Source organism: Magnolia sinica, chromosome 7 (assembly GCF_029962835.1).
Source record: "Magnolia sinica isolate HGM2019 chromosome 7, MsV1, whole genome shotgun sequence".
Classification (NCBI taxonomy): domain Eukaryota; kingdom Viridiplantae; phylum Streptophyta; class Magnoliopsida; order Magnoliales; family Magnoliaceae; genus Magnolia; species Magnolia sinica.
The window spans coordinates 11,353,763-11,374,294 of NC_080579.1; the positions used below are offsets into that span (position 1 = coordinate 11,353,763).

General features: G+C 40.9%; 1 protein-coding gene across 2 annotated transcripts; it reads left to right on the top strand.

Annotated features, from left to right (window-relative positions):
• Positions 1-5,330: 5,330 nt before the first annotated feature.
• On the top strand, positions 5,331-12,491 carry LOC131251049 (uncharacterized). Of its 2 annotated transcripts, none has more exons than XM_058251511.1 (3): positions 5,331-5,593; positions 8,280-8,909; positions 12,063-12,491. In XM_058251511.1, exons 1-3 carry the CDS (start codon positions 5,452-5,454, stop codon positions 12,410-12,412), a joined length of 1,122 nt encoding a protein of 373 aa, XP_058107494.1. In that variant the 5' UTR covers positions 5,331-5,451; the 3' UTR covers positions 12,413-12,491. The 2 variants fall into 2 exon arrangements, with proteins under 2 accessions (XP_058107494.1, XP_058107495.1); XM_058251512.1 differs by having other exon boundaries at positions 8,283-8,909.
• Positions 12,492-20,532: the final 8,041 nt, after the last annotated feature.

Sequence of the window (20,532 nt, forward strand, 5' to 3'; positions counted from 1 at the left end):
CCATTTTGAATCATTAATTTCGAGAATTAGATCAAAAATGAGGCAGATCCAAATCTCAAGTGGACCACACCATAGGGAAACAGTAGTGATTGAACAGCCACCATTAATAATTCTTAGGGCATAGTGTAATAAAGGGAAAACAGAAATATCAGCTTGACCCAAAACTTTTGTAGCCTCCGGAAGTTTCATTAGTGAGCATTTATTTACATTTCGTATGATGGAGGTGCAACTGAGATTTGGATCTACTTTATTTTTAAAGTAATAGGCTAGAATGAGCTGGCAAATGAATGGCCCACATGGTAAAAACACGTACATCATTGTGAGGCCCACAACACTAAAAGAAATAGATTCGCGCAGGTCTAAGCTTTGTGGGGCCCACCGTTGATGTACGTGTTATATCCACACTGTACATATGTTTGGTCCCTGAATTTAAGGCAGGAGCCCAAATATGAGGCAATTCCAAAAGTAAAGTGGACCACAAGAATAGTCTAAATAATATTGTATACTTATAAAATCATCCCTAGCCTACCAAGATATTTATTTACCATCTAACCAATGTGACTTTGACTTGGATGAAGGTAAAATACAAAAATCAACTTAATTCAATACTTCCTTCTTCTTCTTTTTCTTCTTTTTTTTGCTTCCAAGAAGATTTTAATGGTGATTGGACGGATAAGATTATCTATCTTGCACTATAGCTTGCTATAATTTTTATCTTTGGCTAATACCTAGTTAAAAAGTTAAAAATCAATGGACCGCATAACTGTGTTTTAAAAATATGTCATAGGATTTATAATTTTTAATAAATTTAATATTTTAAAAAGATTTATATTTCTTACTTTCATATATATATATATATATATATATATATATATATATATATATATATATATATATATATATATATATATATATATATATGCGGACATGTTTAAGGGCTATTCTTGAAAAAGAAAAAGCTATTCTTAAAAGAGAAGCAATATCCTCTTTATCCACACCAAGCACCTTTCAGCTTTAGATGTCTTATCTATGGGTCCTAAAACGAGTTGACAGACCACCAGATGAATCGAGTGGATATAACAATCACAGTAGGTCCTGCATGTGGCTGGCTACAGGAAATAGCATCCATGAGAAACACGTGTGCTTGCCGGTGGAATGAGGCTACTCGCCTATACAAGTAATCATCTATCGGCCACGCCATGTACGAAAGTGGTATACGTGAGTAAGATCCAGACCGTCCATCATATGGTCCCGCCACACCGACGCCCAAAAGTGGTAATCAAGCTGGAGATTGAAACTGAATTTTAGGGCATGATCGAAAAATGAAGCGGTTCCAAATGAACCATGGTACAAGAAATAAGTAGTGATTGACCCTTGAGAGCCTGTTTGGGAGCATGGATTTGGAACCAGTAGGATTCAGAACCCACAGGATTTGAAGCCCCCTGGATTTGAAATCCTCAGAGAGCGTTCGGCACCCTAGAGCGTGAATGAACTTTAATCCAAAAGTAACAATGCACGGTATATTTACAGAGGTTTCAATTTAATCACTAAATCAACTTTAATATCTCTAATTGGTGAGATATGTAATTTTTAACACAATGGTTATGATATGTCCATTGAAATATATGATTTGTCCGAAAATGATGAAATTCCAAGTCTCGAATAGGCCACGAGCATAAGATGAGTGACTAACCAACGATTTTTAATCGTTGATGTACATGGATGATATTTGGAAGGTGCTGATCATCATTAGTGGGTCATGTACCCAATAGAATGATAGTATAGTAACACATATGTTACATTGCAACTATTAAAATAACTCAAAGAGGGAATTTAAAACCCCTAATTATTTTATGCTGCCAAACAACCAAGGGATTTGAAACCCCCCTCAAATCTCCTCAAATCCATGGTGCCAAACGACCCCTAAAAACTTCTTATGGGCCACAAAAGCAGTGGATCAAGATGATATGTGTGATCTCCACATCTAAGTGTTTGTGACCTTGTCAACCACTATGATGGCAAATAAACATTTCAGTAGAATCCATGAAGTTTTTAATGGTAGGGATTCACTCACGACTGTTTCATGTGGCGTGGTCCACCTAAGATTTGAGTAAGGTTCATTTATGGGAACATACCCTAAAATGAGCTTTCAAAATGGTTGGACGGTATGGATTTATGGCACATACATCATTGTGAGCCCCACCATCAGCGATCCCACCCAAATTAGTGGATCTAAGGTTTCACCTAATTCGCTCCTAATCAAGCATGTGTAGTCAACATTAAGTTGAGCTTACGAGACAAATCTAAAAGAAGGTTTAAATCCTTTAGAAGGTAAAGAAGTTTCCTAACATCGTTTCACCCAATAAGTATATTGACTGATCGGTTTGTTTTTAATTAGCATGCTAAAATCGATATAGCAACTCGATCCAAATCGATTAACTTTGATCCGAAGTAATAAAATAAACAAATATGTCTAATATAAATGTGTATGACTAGATTCTAAAAATACCGATTGCTTACTAAGTCACTTGAAAAAAGTTTATAACAATCAGGCAATAATCAGATGATAGATCATTCTTCCTTCGAAGATAGGTTACCTTGTGCCTTTAAAAAATAACTTTCATAATATTAATGCAAATCAAATAAAAGGAAAAACTCACAATTATTCAATAAAAGCAACTACAAAAAAGAACTTCTTGAAAAAACTACTTATATCATATAAAGAATAAATTTATCAAATAAAAACATAGACTTGGATTACAACTACAAATTAAAGTTATGCATTATCACTAATAGATTGCCGCTGCTGATAGGATCAACTGAGTAAAGTAAATTAATAAATAAGTTTGTTTATTACTTATTAATAATATATTAGATTTATATATAATATTTTTTTCTGTTACATATCTTTGTTAGTTATAGATTTCTATTTTGGTTTATTATTTCATACCCTTTTTCTATTATTGCATTAGTTAAAGCCTATAACCCTTTCTTGATTTATCCTGTGTGCCATTTCTTTTTTATATCGGCATGCTTTATTTCTATTGGCATAACTCGACTATCTGCAATCCCACACAAAGCTCTCAAACCTTGAAAGATCTTTTTATACTTCTCATCCCTGGTGTATTGCCACGTGTCATTCTCCCATTCATTTCCTCATAATTGCTAGGATTAGGATACAAGAGAATAGGCTAGCTTAATTTGGGGAGTGGCATCTAAATGGTGGGACCAAACTGATGGACCGACATGATCTCACACACGTGCAGAATTGGCACGTGGCATGGCGCGTGAATAATATTTCTTGCACCCGACGTGTGGCGTTAGCAAACCTCAACAAACGAGCCCGACGGGTCCAGTGGCCACTTCTTCAATGATGAGAAGCACAAAACAAGGAACATGAACGCCCATCACGCTGATTGGATGATATTAACGGCCTGACTTTCCGGTCGAATTTGGATCATTATCATCTAATCCATCCATTTTACGGCCACCATTTGTGCGGTTAAGTTCTTCCCATCTGTGTGATAATTGTATCATGCTCCATCCACATTCGGCCATATCCAAGCCCTAGAGAACGGAAGTATGATATACGTAGACTGAGTGAAAGATACCTCGTTTCAACATTGAGGTCTTAGTATCGATCCCTGGGGGGTGGCTAACACTGAAGTGTCTACTTACATGCGGTGCACTACCAAGCCGACAAAAAAAAAATGGAAGTATGATACTCCTGCCCAACACATCACTAAGACTGAAAGATCAAACCCACCAATCTTGTTCCTACTTTTCAGTTGAACGTGATCCGTCCCTTCTTTACGGACGCCTGCTAAAGCCTTTTGCATGAAGTTGCAGCTCAAGGATGCTGGGTGGGCCAACGACATATTTTTGAGAAATCAACTCGGTCCATCCGTTTTCTCAGGTCATTTTAGAGTTTTTTTTTTTTAAATGATGTGAATCCAAAACTCAAGTGGGTCACACTAGAGGGAAAATTTGGGAAAGAAATTTCTACTGTTGAAACCCATTGGGCTCCACTTGATGTTTATATGCAATCCAAACCGTTTATAAGGGGATGAAGTGAAAACACACAAAAAATATCCTGATAATAAAACTTTTACAGCTATAAGAATGTTTCAACGGTGCTGACTAAATCTAAGACTATTTCTTCTCGTGTCGGCCACTTGAGTTTTGAATCCACTTCATTTTAATCAAAAGCCCTAAAATGACCTTTCAAAATAACATGAACGGAGTTGATTTCTCAAAAACATAGCGGTTGGCGCCGCCCAGCATCTTTGCGCAGGAACTTCCGCCAAAGCCTTTGGCAGGAAATCCGCGTCCCTTATTTACTGTAGCCGCCTTAAACTGAAAATATGGGACTATCCTACGAGGAGAATTATTTAGTCGTGGTCCTCGTGGACTATCAACGGTGGGCCCCAGCAGATTTGTTGTGTAGATTGGTGGATATCCACCGTCCATACTCAGTGGGACACCTTATCCATTAATCCAGACCGATGTTCAGTTGATCTCCACCACTGATGGACCGTGCCCCAAAACTCCCTCGTACTCTAAGGTCCTAATCACCAGTTTTAGGTCTTCTTTCAATTAAACTTAAACAGTTTGCTGTATCTCTATTCTTGACCGTCTATTTTCAGGCCCCAAATGGAACGGTTATTAAGATCCTTTCTAGCCATGGACCATCCCTCGTTGGACCAAACAATCAAACGGTCTGGATCAGTGTCCCACGTTCCCACTTACACAATCCAAAAACAGCAACTATACTGTGCATAAATCCACCGGTCGGTCGGAATACGGATCGGCTACTCACCCTGCCACTAGCCAATGGCTAGTGGTCGGTGTTCTGTGGGCCCCACCATGTTGTACGTGTTTCATCCATGCCGTCCACCCATTCTTATAGATCATTTTATGCTATGATTTCAAAAATTAGATTGATCCAAGTCTTAAGTGGATCTCACAGTGTTGATTGAACGCCCACCGTTAAAAACTTCTTGGGGCCACAAAAGTTTTAAATCAAGCTGTGATATATATTTTTTCCCTTCATCAAAGTCTTTATGACCGAATTTACAGAAATTATATTTCAAAATGGATGGACGGCATGGATATAATACATACATCATCGTGGGGTCCACATAGCACCAACCACTAGCCACCTGTCAGTGGCAGCGTCGCTAGCCAAACCGCGCCCAGCCGGGGCTATTATTCCTTTTGTCCGATCCTGAATGGTAATTTCGTAATTTGTTGGAAAATTCAGGGCCTTCTCGTTGATTTCCGTTAACAAAAAGAGAATTGTCTCCGTCCATCTACGCGTGCAAATCCCAGTCTCCTCTCTCCAAACTCTTCCATTCCTTCACAGAGAGAGATGATATTCCCACCCCCTCTTTTGATAGATATAAACAGGTATTCTTCGTGGAGTGAGACACAGAAAGAGAGATAGAGAGAATGGAGAACATGCTGCGGTCGTCATCATCTCGCCGTGAAACCATGCCGGAAAACCACCAATCGAAGAAGATCGGCTGCATGTCCGGCATCTTCCGCCTCCTCCAAAACCACCACGACAACTCACGGAAGCGTCTGACGTCAGGTCTCCCTACTCATCTTTCTCTCACCCTCCATTTTCCAAGTTGATGATGACTCATCCGCTATCCAGACCGTCCAAATCGTGGGTCCCTCCACCGATTGAGCTCGGACGGAAAATGACACTGATTGGAAGATCTTATATATCTGATCTCTCTCATTAAATTCGAACGGTTCCCGTTGGAATTTGGGCCGTGTTTTGACCATTTCATAGTTGTCCAATGATAGCACCACTTGGCTGGTTAGGATCTCTTTCAGTTCTGTGATCCCCACGAATTGGACGGACTGGATTCACCGTAAGGCAACCACCATTTAAAAATAAATGTGGTGAACTATCATCGTTATCGCACTGGCTTCCCTCGCGTAGGTCCCTATTGCTGACCGAACGCCACGTGGAAGGAATTTTAATGAGATCCAGCCCGTCCATCAGATACTCTGACTCATTATCACACTAGCAACCGAAGATCGTAATGATTCAAAACTCGGGTGGGCCTCACTGTAGGAGGATGTGATGGCCAGCGTGAGTTTTATTTGGGGCCCGTTATGGCTTTTATATGCCATCCAATCCATTCATTTGATGTCATTCATCAGGATGAAGGAATTTGCCCAAAAACTCACTTTTCCAAAACACAGGTGGGCCACACTATGTGAATTTAGAGATGTTATGTATAACTTTATGATGTGTGGCTCTCCTGAGTGTTGAATCAGCTGTACCTGATGAACGGTATGGATTTCATGAATGTTAAATCGCTTACCTACGTTTGGGAAAGTGACTCTGTTAGGTACTACGCGAGGCACGCAGTCCACTGGTATTTCGATTCGTTGGCGTTCTGATCGCTTATCTGGACCGTCCATTAGGTTCAATCCACTTTCGTTTTGGTACTCTGCGAAAATCAGAGCAATTGGATGCTCCTAGGCATCCTTGACTGGACCTATTTCTACAGATGACTGGCTGGACGGTTAGGATCATCCGATCAGTGTCCTTTTTAAATGGTGAAGATTGGACTGAACCTGGTGGATGGACCAGGTTAGGTAACGTAGATGCCAGCGAATGCAAATGCAACTATGTATGCCACATGTTGTAGGAAGTTCATGCAACCCCTGAGCTATGTGGGCCCACCGCGATGTTTGGATGACATCCGGTCCGTCCACCAGTTGGGCCCACCTAAAACCTTGTTGGGGGCTCACCGTGTTGTTTATATTACATCCAAACCGTTCATCACGTGAGACCCATTAGGATAAAAGAGGCCTCCAAAGATAAAACTAATCCAAAGCTAATGTGGGCCACACACATGTTTTAGGCGTGAAAAACATTGTTCCTGTGATGTGGCCCACATGAGCTTTGGATCGAGCTGAATTTTGTTTTCTACGGTGGAAATCAAATGGACAAACTGATGGACAGTCTGAATATCAGACATATGTCACGATGGACCCCATAGAGCACGTGTGTTGCACGGGATTCATACAAATGGGCGCGGATTGAGTCCTGCCCACAGTCTCCAGCAACGAACGGGCAGTTACGTGGGGGGCGGGGGGCCACCGTGATGTATCTGTTTATCCATGCCATCCATCTATTCTCTCATGTCATTTTAAGGTATGTGCATAAAATGTGGTAAATCTTAAGCTCAAGTGAACCACACTAAAGTGAACGAATGCAATGTTTGACACAATAGTTGTAATAAGCCCACTGAAAAATGATGAAATTTCAAGTCTCGGGTGAGACAATGTTTGGATAGTGCTGACCCTTAATTATAGTGATGTAATTAATAATCTAATTGTTTTAAGATATCATTAATGGACATATGTCCATTTAATTAATAATATAGTGATGGATCTATCTCATTTTTGTGCACATACCTTGAAATGTTACGAAGAGAAGGGATGGACCGCGTGGATAAACAGATACATCGCAGCAGGCCCAACCAATATTATTATTTGGTGTGGTCACTTGAGCGTTGAAATTGAAAAATATCCAACTGGCTTATTTCAAGAAACAAGTGTCCTCACGCCAGAGGTTTAGGTTATCAGAATTTGATTAGTTTAATACATGCCACGTGAACAATTTCTAAAGCCCGCGTATCAAGCATAATAACAGCCAGACAATGAAATAACTCCAATGCCAAAGATCCATCTTTATGGGAATCGCGTGTGAACCTCATGCCCCGTACTACCGGATTACTTTCTCTACACGTGGGACAAGCACCCTAAAGTGCTTGAAATCCACGCGGTCCATCAGCTAAAGCTCACCTTTTTTGCCCTTTACTTCAAGGATCAGACTCAGGTGGGCCACCCCAAAAAAAATATTACCTAAAACTGTTAAATTCAAATAGTATGGCCCATCCGGGTTTTGCAATACTGTGATTTATAGGTAATTATTTCATCCTGATGAGGCCCATCAGATGAATGGATTGGATGGCATATAAACACTACGGTGGGCCTGCACAAAACTAGATCCCAACCAATGGTGTGGTCGACATGAGTTTTGGATGATCAGGATTTTCGGCTACAATGGTTTCTACGAGACAGCCTACCTGATGGACGGAGTAGATCTCGTGAAAGTTACACCCACGTGGCTTTCTGTTTGAGAAACTAATCCTGTAAGTACGCAGTGAGGGACGCGATGAACCGAAAACGTATACTGCCCTATTATTGCTGACAAGCAAATTCCTTTTATTCCTTTTGTCTATATTCAGCAGGAAAGAAGGACAAAAGCGTCATTTCTCCGAAGAAACCTAAACCTCCGATGGTAACTCCCAGCGACAGGAAGGAGACGAAGCCCTACAGCCCGCCGGAAAAACCTTTCACCGACGGACATCTCCGGCGGCTCTCGTGCGACGTGCCGCGAAGTCCAACGCTGCCACCGGAGATCCGCCGGTCGAATTCCGTCAACTCGCCGGGGAATTTCCGCCGGCCGCCCGCGCTGGTGGCGCGCCTGATGGGTTTGGAGGAGGTTCCGGCGGCTTCGTGGCCGGAATCCGCTGCGGAGAAGCGGCGGAAGCTGCTGGGAGCTCTGGACAAGTGCGACCAGGATTTGAAGTCGCTGAAGAAGATCATCGAGGCCGTACAGGCGTCGCAGGACCGCCGGAGATCTCCGCCGAAGCCGGTGGCGCTGAATCGGCTGAGATCGGGTGGAGAATCGGTGGCGGCGGCCCGGATCCGGGGTCTGGAAGCGCGGGGATGCGGTTTGAGGAAATTGGACGGTGGAGATTTGACGACGGTAGAGAAGCGATGTTCGGAGTTTAACGGAGAGCAGCCGAGTCCGGTTTCCGTTCTCGAGGAGATCTATTCGCCTTTTAAAAAAGGGTCCGATAGATCGGACAAAGGTACTTACGCTTACATGCATGCATACGTGTGGAGCATGTGGACCAACATTCTGACGATCGAACCGACGGTACCAATTGAATGATCCCAACGGTTGGTTGTACCAAGCGACCAATCAGATGGACAGATATGGTTCATCCCAAACTGGTCCATCGAATGAACGGTTTTGATGAACGAAAGTGACCCCACTTGTATCATAAGTTCGTAGTTTTCAGGATGGGGAAATGTACACGTGGCAGGCACACTTATGAGTTGGACCTGTCCATGATGGCCCACTGAGGGTTACAGAAATCACAGAATTCTGTACCATATTTCCAAATGTAGGCCATCCATGGTAGGGACCAAAATATGGACGGTCCATATTTATACAATCCGCTGCAGAGTGAACGGTGAGATGAATCCCCACCTTACCTACCACTGCCCCGTTGTTGGTCAGACAGAGAAATGGAGGCCAAAACGACGGAAACGGATTGGCTACTCCCCTGCCACCAGCCAATGGCTGCTAGTCGGTGCTCTGTGGGCCACCATGATGTATTTGTTTTATCCACGCCGTCCGTCTATTTTTCTAGATCATTTTAAGGTATGAGACCAAAAATTAGGAATATTCCAATCTTAAGCAGACCACATTACAGGAAACAGTGTTGAATGAACATCGACCATTAAATACTTTTTGGGGCCAAAAAAGTTTTGGATGAAGCTGATATTTGTTTTTTTCCCTTCATCTATGTCTGTATGACCTAATCAACAGATTGGATGTCAAATAAACAGTACAGTAGGCCTTAGGAGGATTTTAATGGTGGATATCCAATCACTATTGCTTTCCTGTGGTGTGGTCTACCTAAGATATATATCCTTCCCATTTTTGGAATCAAGCCGTAAAATGATCTGTAAAAATGGATGAACAGCATGGATGAAACACATACATCATGGTGGGGCCCACAGAGCACCGACCATCAGCCACCGGGCTAGTGGCAGGGTGAGTAGCCAATCCGTTTCCCAAAAAGACCAACCGAACAACGCTCATTGGAGAAGTAGATGACCCCCTGCCAAGACAAACTCAGTCCAGGAAAGGGCTATGTGGGGCCTACCATGATGTATGTGTTTTATCCACACCGTCCATCTGTTTTGGCAGTTCATCTTAGGTTATGATTCCGAGAAGGAGAGAGATCCAAGGCTGAAGTGGACCACAAGTGGAGATTGAATAAGGTCACAGGTTTGATGCATGAACATCACGGTGGGCCTAAGAAGGCGGATTGCGTCCTACCCGGCCCGTCTCTAGCCACGTACGGGCAGTTCTGTGGCCGGGCCCACCGTGACATATATGTATATCCAAGCCGTCTATCCCTTCTATCACATCATTTTAAGGTATGTGAAAAAAAAAAAGGCAGATCCAACCCTTAAGTGGACCACACCAAATAATAAGCTTGGTTGCATTAAATGCTCAAGACATTAAATGCAACTGTCATCTTTGGTGTGGTTCACTTGAGCGTTGGATCTGCCTCATTTTTGTGCACATACCTTAAAATGATGTGAGAGAAAGGATGGACGGTGTGGATATACAGATACATCACAGTGGGCCCGCTAACAGAACTGTCCGGGCGAGTAGGACGCAATCCGCATCGCAGTGGGTGGGTGGCCGTCATCATGATCACTACTTCCGTAGTTGTGGTCCACTTGAGCCTTGGATCTGCATCTATTTTGGGCTCATGCCCTAGAAAGATCTGTCAAAATAGATGGACGGTGTGGATAAAACACATATACCATGGTGGGCCCAATGGAGCCCCTCCCAGGACCAAGTTGGTCCTGGCAAGGGCTGGACACAATACGTGCAGTTGTGGCCTGGAGATTTGATTCATGGCCCTTGCCAGATGGGCCATGACCCCAAATTAGTCGAAATGGATTATTCCCGTAGCAGGGTTGGGTCCAAGGTATCCAACAGCAGTTGTTAATTGTCATCCTGGCATCCTAACGGCTGTTATGGAAAAATAACCATAGCTGTAATTAAACCTTACTCATCTGGGCCCACCCATATAATGTTTTTTAAAACAAAAAAAAATTACCCCCACACATTACATCGGAACCGGATGCTAAGATCCTGTGTCGGGAAGCTAGGTGGGGCCACTATAAAATTTGTGAGAAATCCACACCGTTCATCTGTTTTGCGAGCACATTTTAGTATATGCAACTAAAAAATGAGCCAAATCCAAGATTCAAGTAGGCCACAAAAAGGAAACAATTGAATTGAATAACCATTGTTGAAACATTCATATAACCACAAAAGCTTTATATCAAGATAAGGTTTTTTGTGTTTTCAGTTCATCCTCCTGATGGGAATGACTTTATTAAGGGTTTGGATGATAAACATCAAGGTGGAGCCCAAGAAGGTTTCTTTCTCTAGTTTTTACCTCTCGTGTAGTCCACTTGAGTCTTGGATCTGGCTCATTTTTATCACATGTCTTAAAATAAGCTTGCAAAACGGATGAATGCGATGAATTTGCCATAAACATTACCATAGGCCACATGTAAAAAATTCACAAACCAATGACCTACTACGCAATTTATTTACCAATGAGCTATGTAAGGATTAGCTCGGTACTACGCAATTTATTTACCACTGAGCTATGTTAATCCATAACCCCGCACCTCATACCCCCACATGTCATTTTTAAACCTGAGTTTAGTCAGGCCGGGTTGGGTCAGGTTAGTCAGGCTTTACCCATCACAATGGACGAGTTGGGCCCAGGTCAATCTTCGAAGAATTTTAAGTTGGCTTCAGGCCAGAATTCTTCGCCCCTTTAGTAAGGCTGGCAACAGGCCTGGCCTGGGCTCAGCAAAGTTAAAATTTTGAACAGGGCCAGTGAGAAAGACTGGCCCACCTGTTCAAAATTCAGGCTCAAGATGGGCCATTGCCAGGCCTACCTTTAGTAAACGGATTAGCTTGGGCTGACCCAGACCCAACCAAACTGACCCATTGCCATGCATAAGCAGCCATTCATTTTAAGGTCTGCTTGCTGGACTTTTCTTCATTTTCCATTTTAGTGGGCCCCAACAGGGTGACGGTGGACCCACTTGATGCCCCACCAAATCAACAGTTCTAATCATCCTACTTAACTGCATTGTTCTTCCAGTGATAACATCAGAGGTTATTGATGCAGGAAGCCAATGTAAGAAGCTAAAAGACGACGATCTCAATAGTTCATTCTTCCACAGGATGATCGAACCATTGCGGCGTCCATCAGGCCAGAAAGGAGATGGCCCATTCAAGTATTTGAGTTTGATGGTGAAGCATCGAACGTCGTTTCGAGGTAGCAAAGCCATGATTGAAAGTGTAAATGAGGTGTGGATGGAAGGGATTTTGGAAGAAAGATGGGAATTGGGGAGAGTAGGAATAGTTTTAGAAAGTGATATATTTGGAGAATTGATTGAAGAGATTGTGAGAGAGTTGGGGTTTTATCAAGAGTCTTCACTTCCCTTTGAAGTATGTAGGAAAAGGCTTTGTTTTTAGTATCATTTGATAGGGAAGTTTGAATTGTGAGAAATGAGAAAACTTACATTGTTTGATGTAACTAAATTGAGTTTTCTGATCTTAGATGTACAGTGGGCAATCTTTCTGTGATCTTATCCATTGATCTAGGACCAGAATCATCTACAATGCCTGTTTTATGCAGCCGGTGAAACACACAACCTCTATGGGAGCCACCATGTCGCTTTGTAGAATCCACTCCATTCATCCGGTGAAATGAAGTATGTTCACCGTACGATACAAAAGTTCAGCTATAGAAAACTCAGGCGGGACACATAAATGGAAAGAACGTAAAATTGCTACGGATAGAGTTGGGCACAGGGTTACTCGACTCAGGCAACTTGTTCATATTATTGGTGCAAACCAAGTGGGTGAGTCGATCTGAACTGAGTAGACTTCACCCAATTTGAACTCAAACTGAGTTGAGTACGGGTCATCCAGTTACTTGACTTGACTTGACTTGACTTGACTTGGCCCAAAATTTAACTCGGTACTAACTCAACTTGATCCAAAACCCTACTTGACTCAATTCAAGTTGTGTGTGTGTAACCTAAATCCAATCTAACTTTACTTGTCACACTCAACCCAAGCTTAGTGTTGATTTGACTTAACTCGGTCTGAGTTTGTCCAGGCAAAATCTGGACCCAGATCGGGTCAGGCATGCTGGACTTGGTACCAAGTCAAGTCAAATTTCGGTCACGTCTATTTCAAAAACTGGGTCAGGGTGGGTTAGCTCTAACTTGCTCTTACTCGACTCGATACCTAGGTCTAGCTACTAAAACTTCTAAGTTCACTTGAAGTTGTCCACTTGAGTTTTGGATAAGTTTGATTTTTGTAATTTTCTTTTCCTTCATCCTAGTGAGTTAAACTTGATAGACACTTTAGATACTTAAGAAGATTGAATATTATCTTACATGTTTTGCAATTGTTTGATTCATAAAATTCATCACTTTATCATTGACTCCGGGCATGATGGATAAACGAAGTGGATTTTACATATACAACATAATAGGCTTACAAAATCAAAATTTTAAATAGGCCTAGCTGAGAACAATTCAAAACCAGGTCAAGAGCAACCCGAGCTGGGCGTTAATAGCCCTAATTAAATGTGTGCCATATGGCAACTATGCCCTTGAAATCCTACACAGACTAGTTTCGACTGATGGACTCTTTAACAAAGCCCAAATTTTAAGCCCAAGCTAACCTTCAGACCTAACATTCCACCCCAAGCCCGACGGGCCAACCTAGCCCATTCACAACCTTGTAACTTCTCTTTTTCTTCTTCTTCTTCTGTAGTCCCATGAGTGGCCACTAATTGTAAAAACAAAATTAACTGATAGGTGTAACTTAAAAATATTCAAACTTGGGTTTAAAATATGGATGGACCTCATTGATACATGTGTTCTACATATGAACCACCGAGACATGAATCAATCATGTTATGGTTCTTCCTAATCTAACACGTCATTTTCTAATATGGAAATCATAATAGAAGAATGTGGGGATATTTTACTTACACATCGAGGTTATGAATATGCCGTCTGGACCACGAAAAGATGGACCCACTTGTAAAGTTGGTGAATGGTGTGTCGAACCAGAATCTTTGTTTCATAACTTTATGCTGCGATTAAGATTTAAAATTAATAGCTTTTGACCAGTTGGTCTGCCTTTTAAATGTTGAATTGACTTGGTACAGATGCAATGATGCTACGTGTCTGTTGCTTTGGCACCTTGAAAGCATAGCCACTCGTTTTGGATAGTGAAAAACTACAGTCTAACACCTTTAAACAATTATAGTTTGTATATATATATATATATCATCTTTATTACATGTTTTAACACTTTCTTTTATGCATTTAATAAAAGAATCAATGCCACAAATGCATTAAATATCATTTATTATGAAACATTAGTTTACTTATGAAAAAGACTCTTTTTAGAGAAGAAATAAACTTGGATATTTTGTCATTTCACCCTTTAAAAAACTCCTATAGTGAAACATTCAAGCTTTGTGGAGCCCACCATGTTGCATATATAAAATCCACTCCGTTTATCAAGTGAGAACCATTATTTGGACCGTATATACAGAAGATAAGCCTAATTAAAAACTCACATGGACCACACAACAATGTAAAATTACTCTCGAAACCAGTAAGTTGACTCCAAACTGACTGCAAAATATTCATCTTTAGCTAGTTTTCTGTGATACATTCTCATTTTGGATCATTCTCAGTCCTTTCTAAGCATTTGTTATGAAGTAACAAGTACTTGAATTATTGAGATTCTAGATGATAGTGGTATGTCATAGGTTCTCCTTCACCCTAGCAAGGAGGCTTCCAAGGTAGAAGGACAGTATGATAGAGCCATCTTTCCACAACACGTGGTATGGTGACATATCAATTGAGATTATTTATTTAGCTATATGTAGGTTGGATGGCAAAATGGTTCAAAATAAACATCTTCTATCCATTTAATCAGTGGTCATTTAAGCAATGACAATAAATAAAATCGATAAACGGTCAACATTCAATGGATTAATGTGAAAAAAGCGGTTAATAGAAACATAAGCCATCCATGTTCAGTATCAATCGATGGATGCCTCTGATTAATGCATTATTTTGCCACATGTTGTGGGGAGATGGATCTTCCATATTTTAGTTTTTGGAGCCCTATTATATTTAGGGATGTACATCGAGTCAAACTAAGTTGAGCTGGCCTCGGCTCGGCCATAGGCTGACCTCTGATCGAACTCGGTCCTCGAGCTTGACTGGCCAGCTTGGCTCGGTTCGGTTAGCAGCTCGGGCCAGTTCGAGCCGAGTTCAAGCCAAGATCAAGCCGAGTTCGCCATTGCAACATTTTCACAAACACCTGAACTGCACCTTCAAAATCTCATTGTATTTGAGACAGTAGCAATGGTTTTACAGATATTTTACCAAACACCTTCTAAGCAACATAAAAATCAAGAAAAAAAAGGGTGTTGGTTTCATATACATACCTTCCTTGTCACCAGCCACACTTCTTTGAGTCATTTCGTCAAACACTTAGTGAGCAACATTAATATCAAAGTAACCGAGTCACCGAACTGGTTTGATCCGAGATCGATTCGAGTTAGGTTCGATCTGAGTCGAGTCGAGCTAAGGCCAACTCGAACTCATTTTCAAGCACAAAAAAAATCAGCTCGACTCGGCTCAAACTCATCTTCGAACCAAGTCGAATCGAGCTTTTTCAAGTCGAGTCGAGCGAGCTAACTGAGCTAGCTCGGTTCGTGTACACCTCTAATTATATTAATGTAACACCCCGGGTTTTTAGGGGCCGTGTAAGAACTTGGCTCCCGAATTCCCAGGTGTTATGGGTGCCCTAATAGGCTTCATATTTTAATTATATTTGGATGATCTCATAAACAATGAGGGATTTAACAAGGCATGAAGCATAAATACGTCATAAAGCAGTATCAATTGCTATTAAATATAAAAATATCCAAACCACGAATCCAAAATCATTTAAATAGGAAACTAGTCCCACCCATACATGACCCAAAGCGACTAGGACTCTGGTCCATATCCCGCGGTAGCCCGAACTCAAACTAAAAGGATCCGTCGAAAGTCTGGAAGTAGGGAAGCTCCTCTTCCCTATCCTTACTCACCTCGCTCGGCTCGTCGAGCTCCACCTCACCTGCATCTAGTAAAGGGTCTGGTTGGTGTTTTAAAACACCGTCCCATAGTGGGAGTGAGTAACTAACTCAGTGGTTACTATTAGCCTTAAGTTACAACTAGCAGCAATTATATGATGAATTTAATGAAAAAGATACATTCACAGATCCCTAAATAGTCTTGTTAATGCATATACATGTATTATGATATGATGCATGACCTCGCAATAATACTCTCTTGAGCGACTCGTCTAACGATCACACATGACCAACGCTCCCTCATTGCGACCTCAACTGCCGAGTCGCCAAATTCTAGCTAATGTGATGCATGAATAATGTTAACCGAACATTTAGTTAATTCCGTTCATCCAGTAGATTGGAAAAACTGGTACACCCCACGTATCATTGTCCTCAACTGGTTACGAGTTAAAGGTCCCTCAACGTGCAAGGCAAGGAACCCACGATCTTTGATGCCATCGGGTTCCCCATCCCTGATTTTAAGCACATGGGGTGTACTGAGAAGAGGGATCGCTTGCGGTCACTACGGAGAGGCTCATCACCCCAGCGTAGGTCGACAGCTCGGACACAGTGTCCCATTCCACCATGCCTGGCTCTCAAGTCAGTAGATCGATTTCAAATGGTTATCAATAGGCTTCAATGGTTGAAAGGTGTTCTAGGTTCCATACAGGCGTGAGTAACATGGTTAACGAACATGGTTAGTCAATAAGCGAACTAGATCGCGTAAGTTCAGGCGAGTACGTGACAGACGACATTGAGTATAAGCAACCCATGTAGTCCAACTACTGTAACTCATTCACATCCGTCCAAATCCGCTAGTTTAGGCGCAGGATGGTCTTACCAACGGGACCACCTTCTCCCACTTCAGTTCCCTTACCAACCCAGGGGTTTATGACCTTCAATAATATTCCAACGATTCTGAATTTGCCTTCTAATACTAGAAAGTCAGGCACTCATATATCAAATATAAAATTTCAGATTTTCTATAATGCAACTACTAACAAAAAAAAATATGAAATTTACGCGTGTGTGTGTTGAGTGGGGTTACCGAAGAGATAAGAGCTATATATCATTCATAGTATAAAACATATAACAAGGATTTATGCAAGCACAAACATATAATAAGAATTTTATGCAATCATACATGTCACAAGGAAGGTTATACTAGAATCACATATGAAATAAACATGCCACTCAAAATCAAGCTCAATCATGTTGAAGAATAAATAACCAACACTTAACCATTTCATGGGATTTAGGAAAACTTATCATGTAGGGTCTTAGCTAGGTTTTCTCTACATTACTCGAACACATCATCTTAACATTCATAATCATTAAATTTATAGTAGAATTGGTGTTGGGCCACCTAAGGATAATAGTCTGCACCTTTTAATGAACCGCTCGATCCACAGCGCCCGTAGGGTTATGGTGTTAGAAAATCATTGTTGAAATGCCTAAATAAGCATACAAGCTTGTAAGAATTTGAAGAAATTTAATCCAAGACCTAAACCTACAAACATAACTCCATACTTACCTTTAATCGTCGCCGAATCAACACCAATGAAGGATAGTGTTGCTATAAAGGAGATGAGAGGGTGAAGGTGCACAAACCCTCATGCTTCCAAGCTCTCCTTCTCTCTTTCTCCTCTTTTTTCTTCTTTCCCTCTTTCTCTCTTTCTTTTCTCTAGGAAAAATTTGTATGTGGAGAGGGGGTGCCCAAATGAGGCCCTTTTATAATGCCAAATTTGGTGTAGATATCCCCAAGGGTTGGGTTTTTACTATAATAGCCCTATGTGAAGGTTTTTCTAGCCTCTAAGACCCACTATGGGGTGTACATATTGATATACACCATAGGATAGTTAGCCCTAATGATGATCTACGTATAAACATGTTTGGCCCGCCATTTGAATGCGTCGATCGATAGATATGATCAGAAGTCTGTTCAACGGTTATCGATGGTCGATCGGGGCCGTGGCTATACGAATATGAGCAGGAAAATATTCTTATTCTACATGTGAAGTTTGGTCGTAAACCGACAGTCTGAAATCCTCAACTTTGCGTAAGAGTGGACGACCCAATTCACTTAAGTTTCAACTTCTTCCTTTAGGGTATTTGCACTTCTCATGCACTTGTCCCTCGGCTCAAGTTGAGCGGTTTTGGACATTACCCAGGTCCGACTCCCACGATGGACGTCAAGCTCAGCGAGACAGACATTATTGTATAGTTTCAGAACTAGTGGCCCACTAACGAGCGGTCTAGAGCTTGTTTGAAAAATCGGGGCATTTCTGAAATGAATTAGGTAGTGAGATTTCTCGTGCGTAATAATTAGGGTCTGGATTAGCTAAGTTTGTAGTGTGACCTATTCGCAATTAGCGAAAATGCAGTTTTAGTTAAAGTCAGCCTAAGCCGTTGGTTTTTAAGTTAAAGGGGTAACTGATTGATTTAGTTTGTTAATTAAGATCTAACCTCTACTTGTCTCAACTTTGGGTAGATCTTTATTTAGTTACGTTTGTCTCAGTTAGTTAGTGATATGTCGGCTAGATTTGGACTCTACGTGAACAAATCACATGGCTAAATTCGGTGTTTAAGTGATCGGCAGGATTCGTTAGCTTCCTATGGTTGATTGATCACATTTGTGCAGTTCTTTACTGATACTACCCGTTTTTACGCTCACTTCGAGCGTTAAGGACCAATAAGCGACAACATAAGTTAACTATAATGAAAATTTTCAAGGGTTTTTCGAAATCCAAAATAGCGAAAATCCAAGACGTTATAATTAATTTATCATTTCTCCTTAGTAAAAGATGTTCCCTAAAATATAATCAATTAATGAATTATGGAACCCTTAAGCGTCCATAATAAATTACAGAAGACCAAAAAGTAATAATATAGACAATTGGTGACCTCACATTCATTCCAATTTTTACATTTTTACATGGCCATCATCCTCTAATTTGACCATTGATAGTGGATATCATTGGTGGGGACCATTTTATCCTAAAGATAGCCTCACACAAACTCTAAGTAAACATTCTTCTCATATGCATGACATATGATCAAATCGGCAACAACCTTTCATTACATTTGGTAGAATACAAAAAGGCTATAACTATTTAGTCATCGACTTTAGTTTAATGTAATCCCGTCCGTCTATGTTGTCACACTAGACTGACTTTAGTTTAGTGTAATCCTGTCCATCTATGCTACCATGTTAGATTGGCCTTAGCTTTTCTTTAGTTCATTTGTCCAGGCTACTGCACTAGGCTGACTTTTGTTTAGTTTAATCTTATCCGTCTATGTTACTACACTGGACTGACTTTAATTCAGTGTAAATCCATTCGTTTATGCTACCATGTTGGACCAAGTTTAATTTAGTTTAATGTAATTCCTTTTATCTATGCCACAATCTGGAATAAGGAAAGTCATAATTTTAGGACTTTATCATCTATGCCATAGTCTTTGCATCGCAAAGAACTTTTGTTTTTAAGTGTTTATAGTTGCAAACATTTTCAAATGCAAATTTCATTTATTCTATTTACTTTCATGCTGCATTATTGTTGATTAAGTGTTGTTATAATTGTGACAAAAAGTCCTTTTGGTTGATAAGAATGAAAAAAAATAAATAAATAAATATTAGAAAGACAATGCATACCCTTCACAAATCTCATGATCGATTTCTCTAACAAGTGGTTGAATAGACAGCTAATCAGAGAGGTCTTTGGTTTCTCAGTCTATCTCGACAGCTAATCAGCTAATCGGCGAGGCCTTTGGTTTCTTAGCTAATCAACCAATTTGTTCGGCTCGAAACAAACAACATTAGACCTTGATATACCATCACAACACACATATCACACAACCAAATTCAAGCCAGACAATATGTATAACATTGTTTCATTGTTACCAAACTACAACTCTCAAGAACAACAACAATAACAAGTCTCTAGTTAATCTACCCTAGCTTAAGCCTCGCCATCAACTTTTGATGATAAAATTACACCATACATGACCTATTTTTACTTGGTATTCATGTGTTTGCAGTTCTCATAAGTTGGCCCATGGTTCGAAATTGTTGATGCAGTTTTCCAGTGGACCATCCTTGGTTAACCCTCCGGGACCTGCACAGGAGAAAGTAAGAGACAAAGGAGACCCTGGTTTGTACAGGGAACCCTCTGATGCCTAAGTCAGGACCTTAGGTCTTTTGTAGGAGATGATCCCTTGAAAAAGAGTCACCAATCGTATTTTGTGATAGAGTATGCGTACATTACATCGGCTAAAGGTAACTTTATTTATAAGAGAAGGAAGACCATGTCGTAGGAAATCTTTCCTGATATGTAGGAGGTCTTCCCGCATAGGTTTCCAGATCTATCCGGGATCTCCCTAAGATTGTGGTTGTCCAAGATCCTCAGGATCTGATTCTATCTCTTAAAGACCTTGG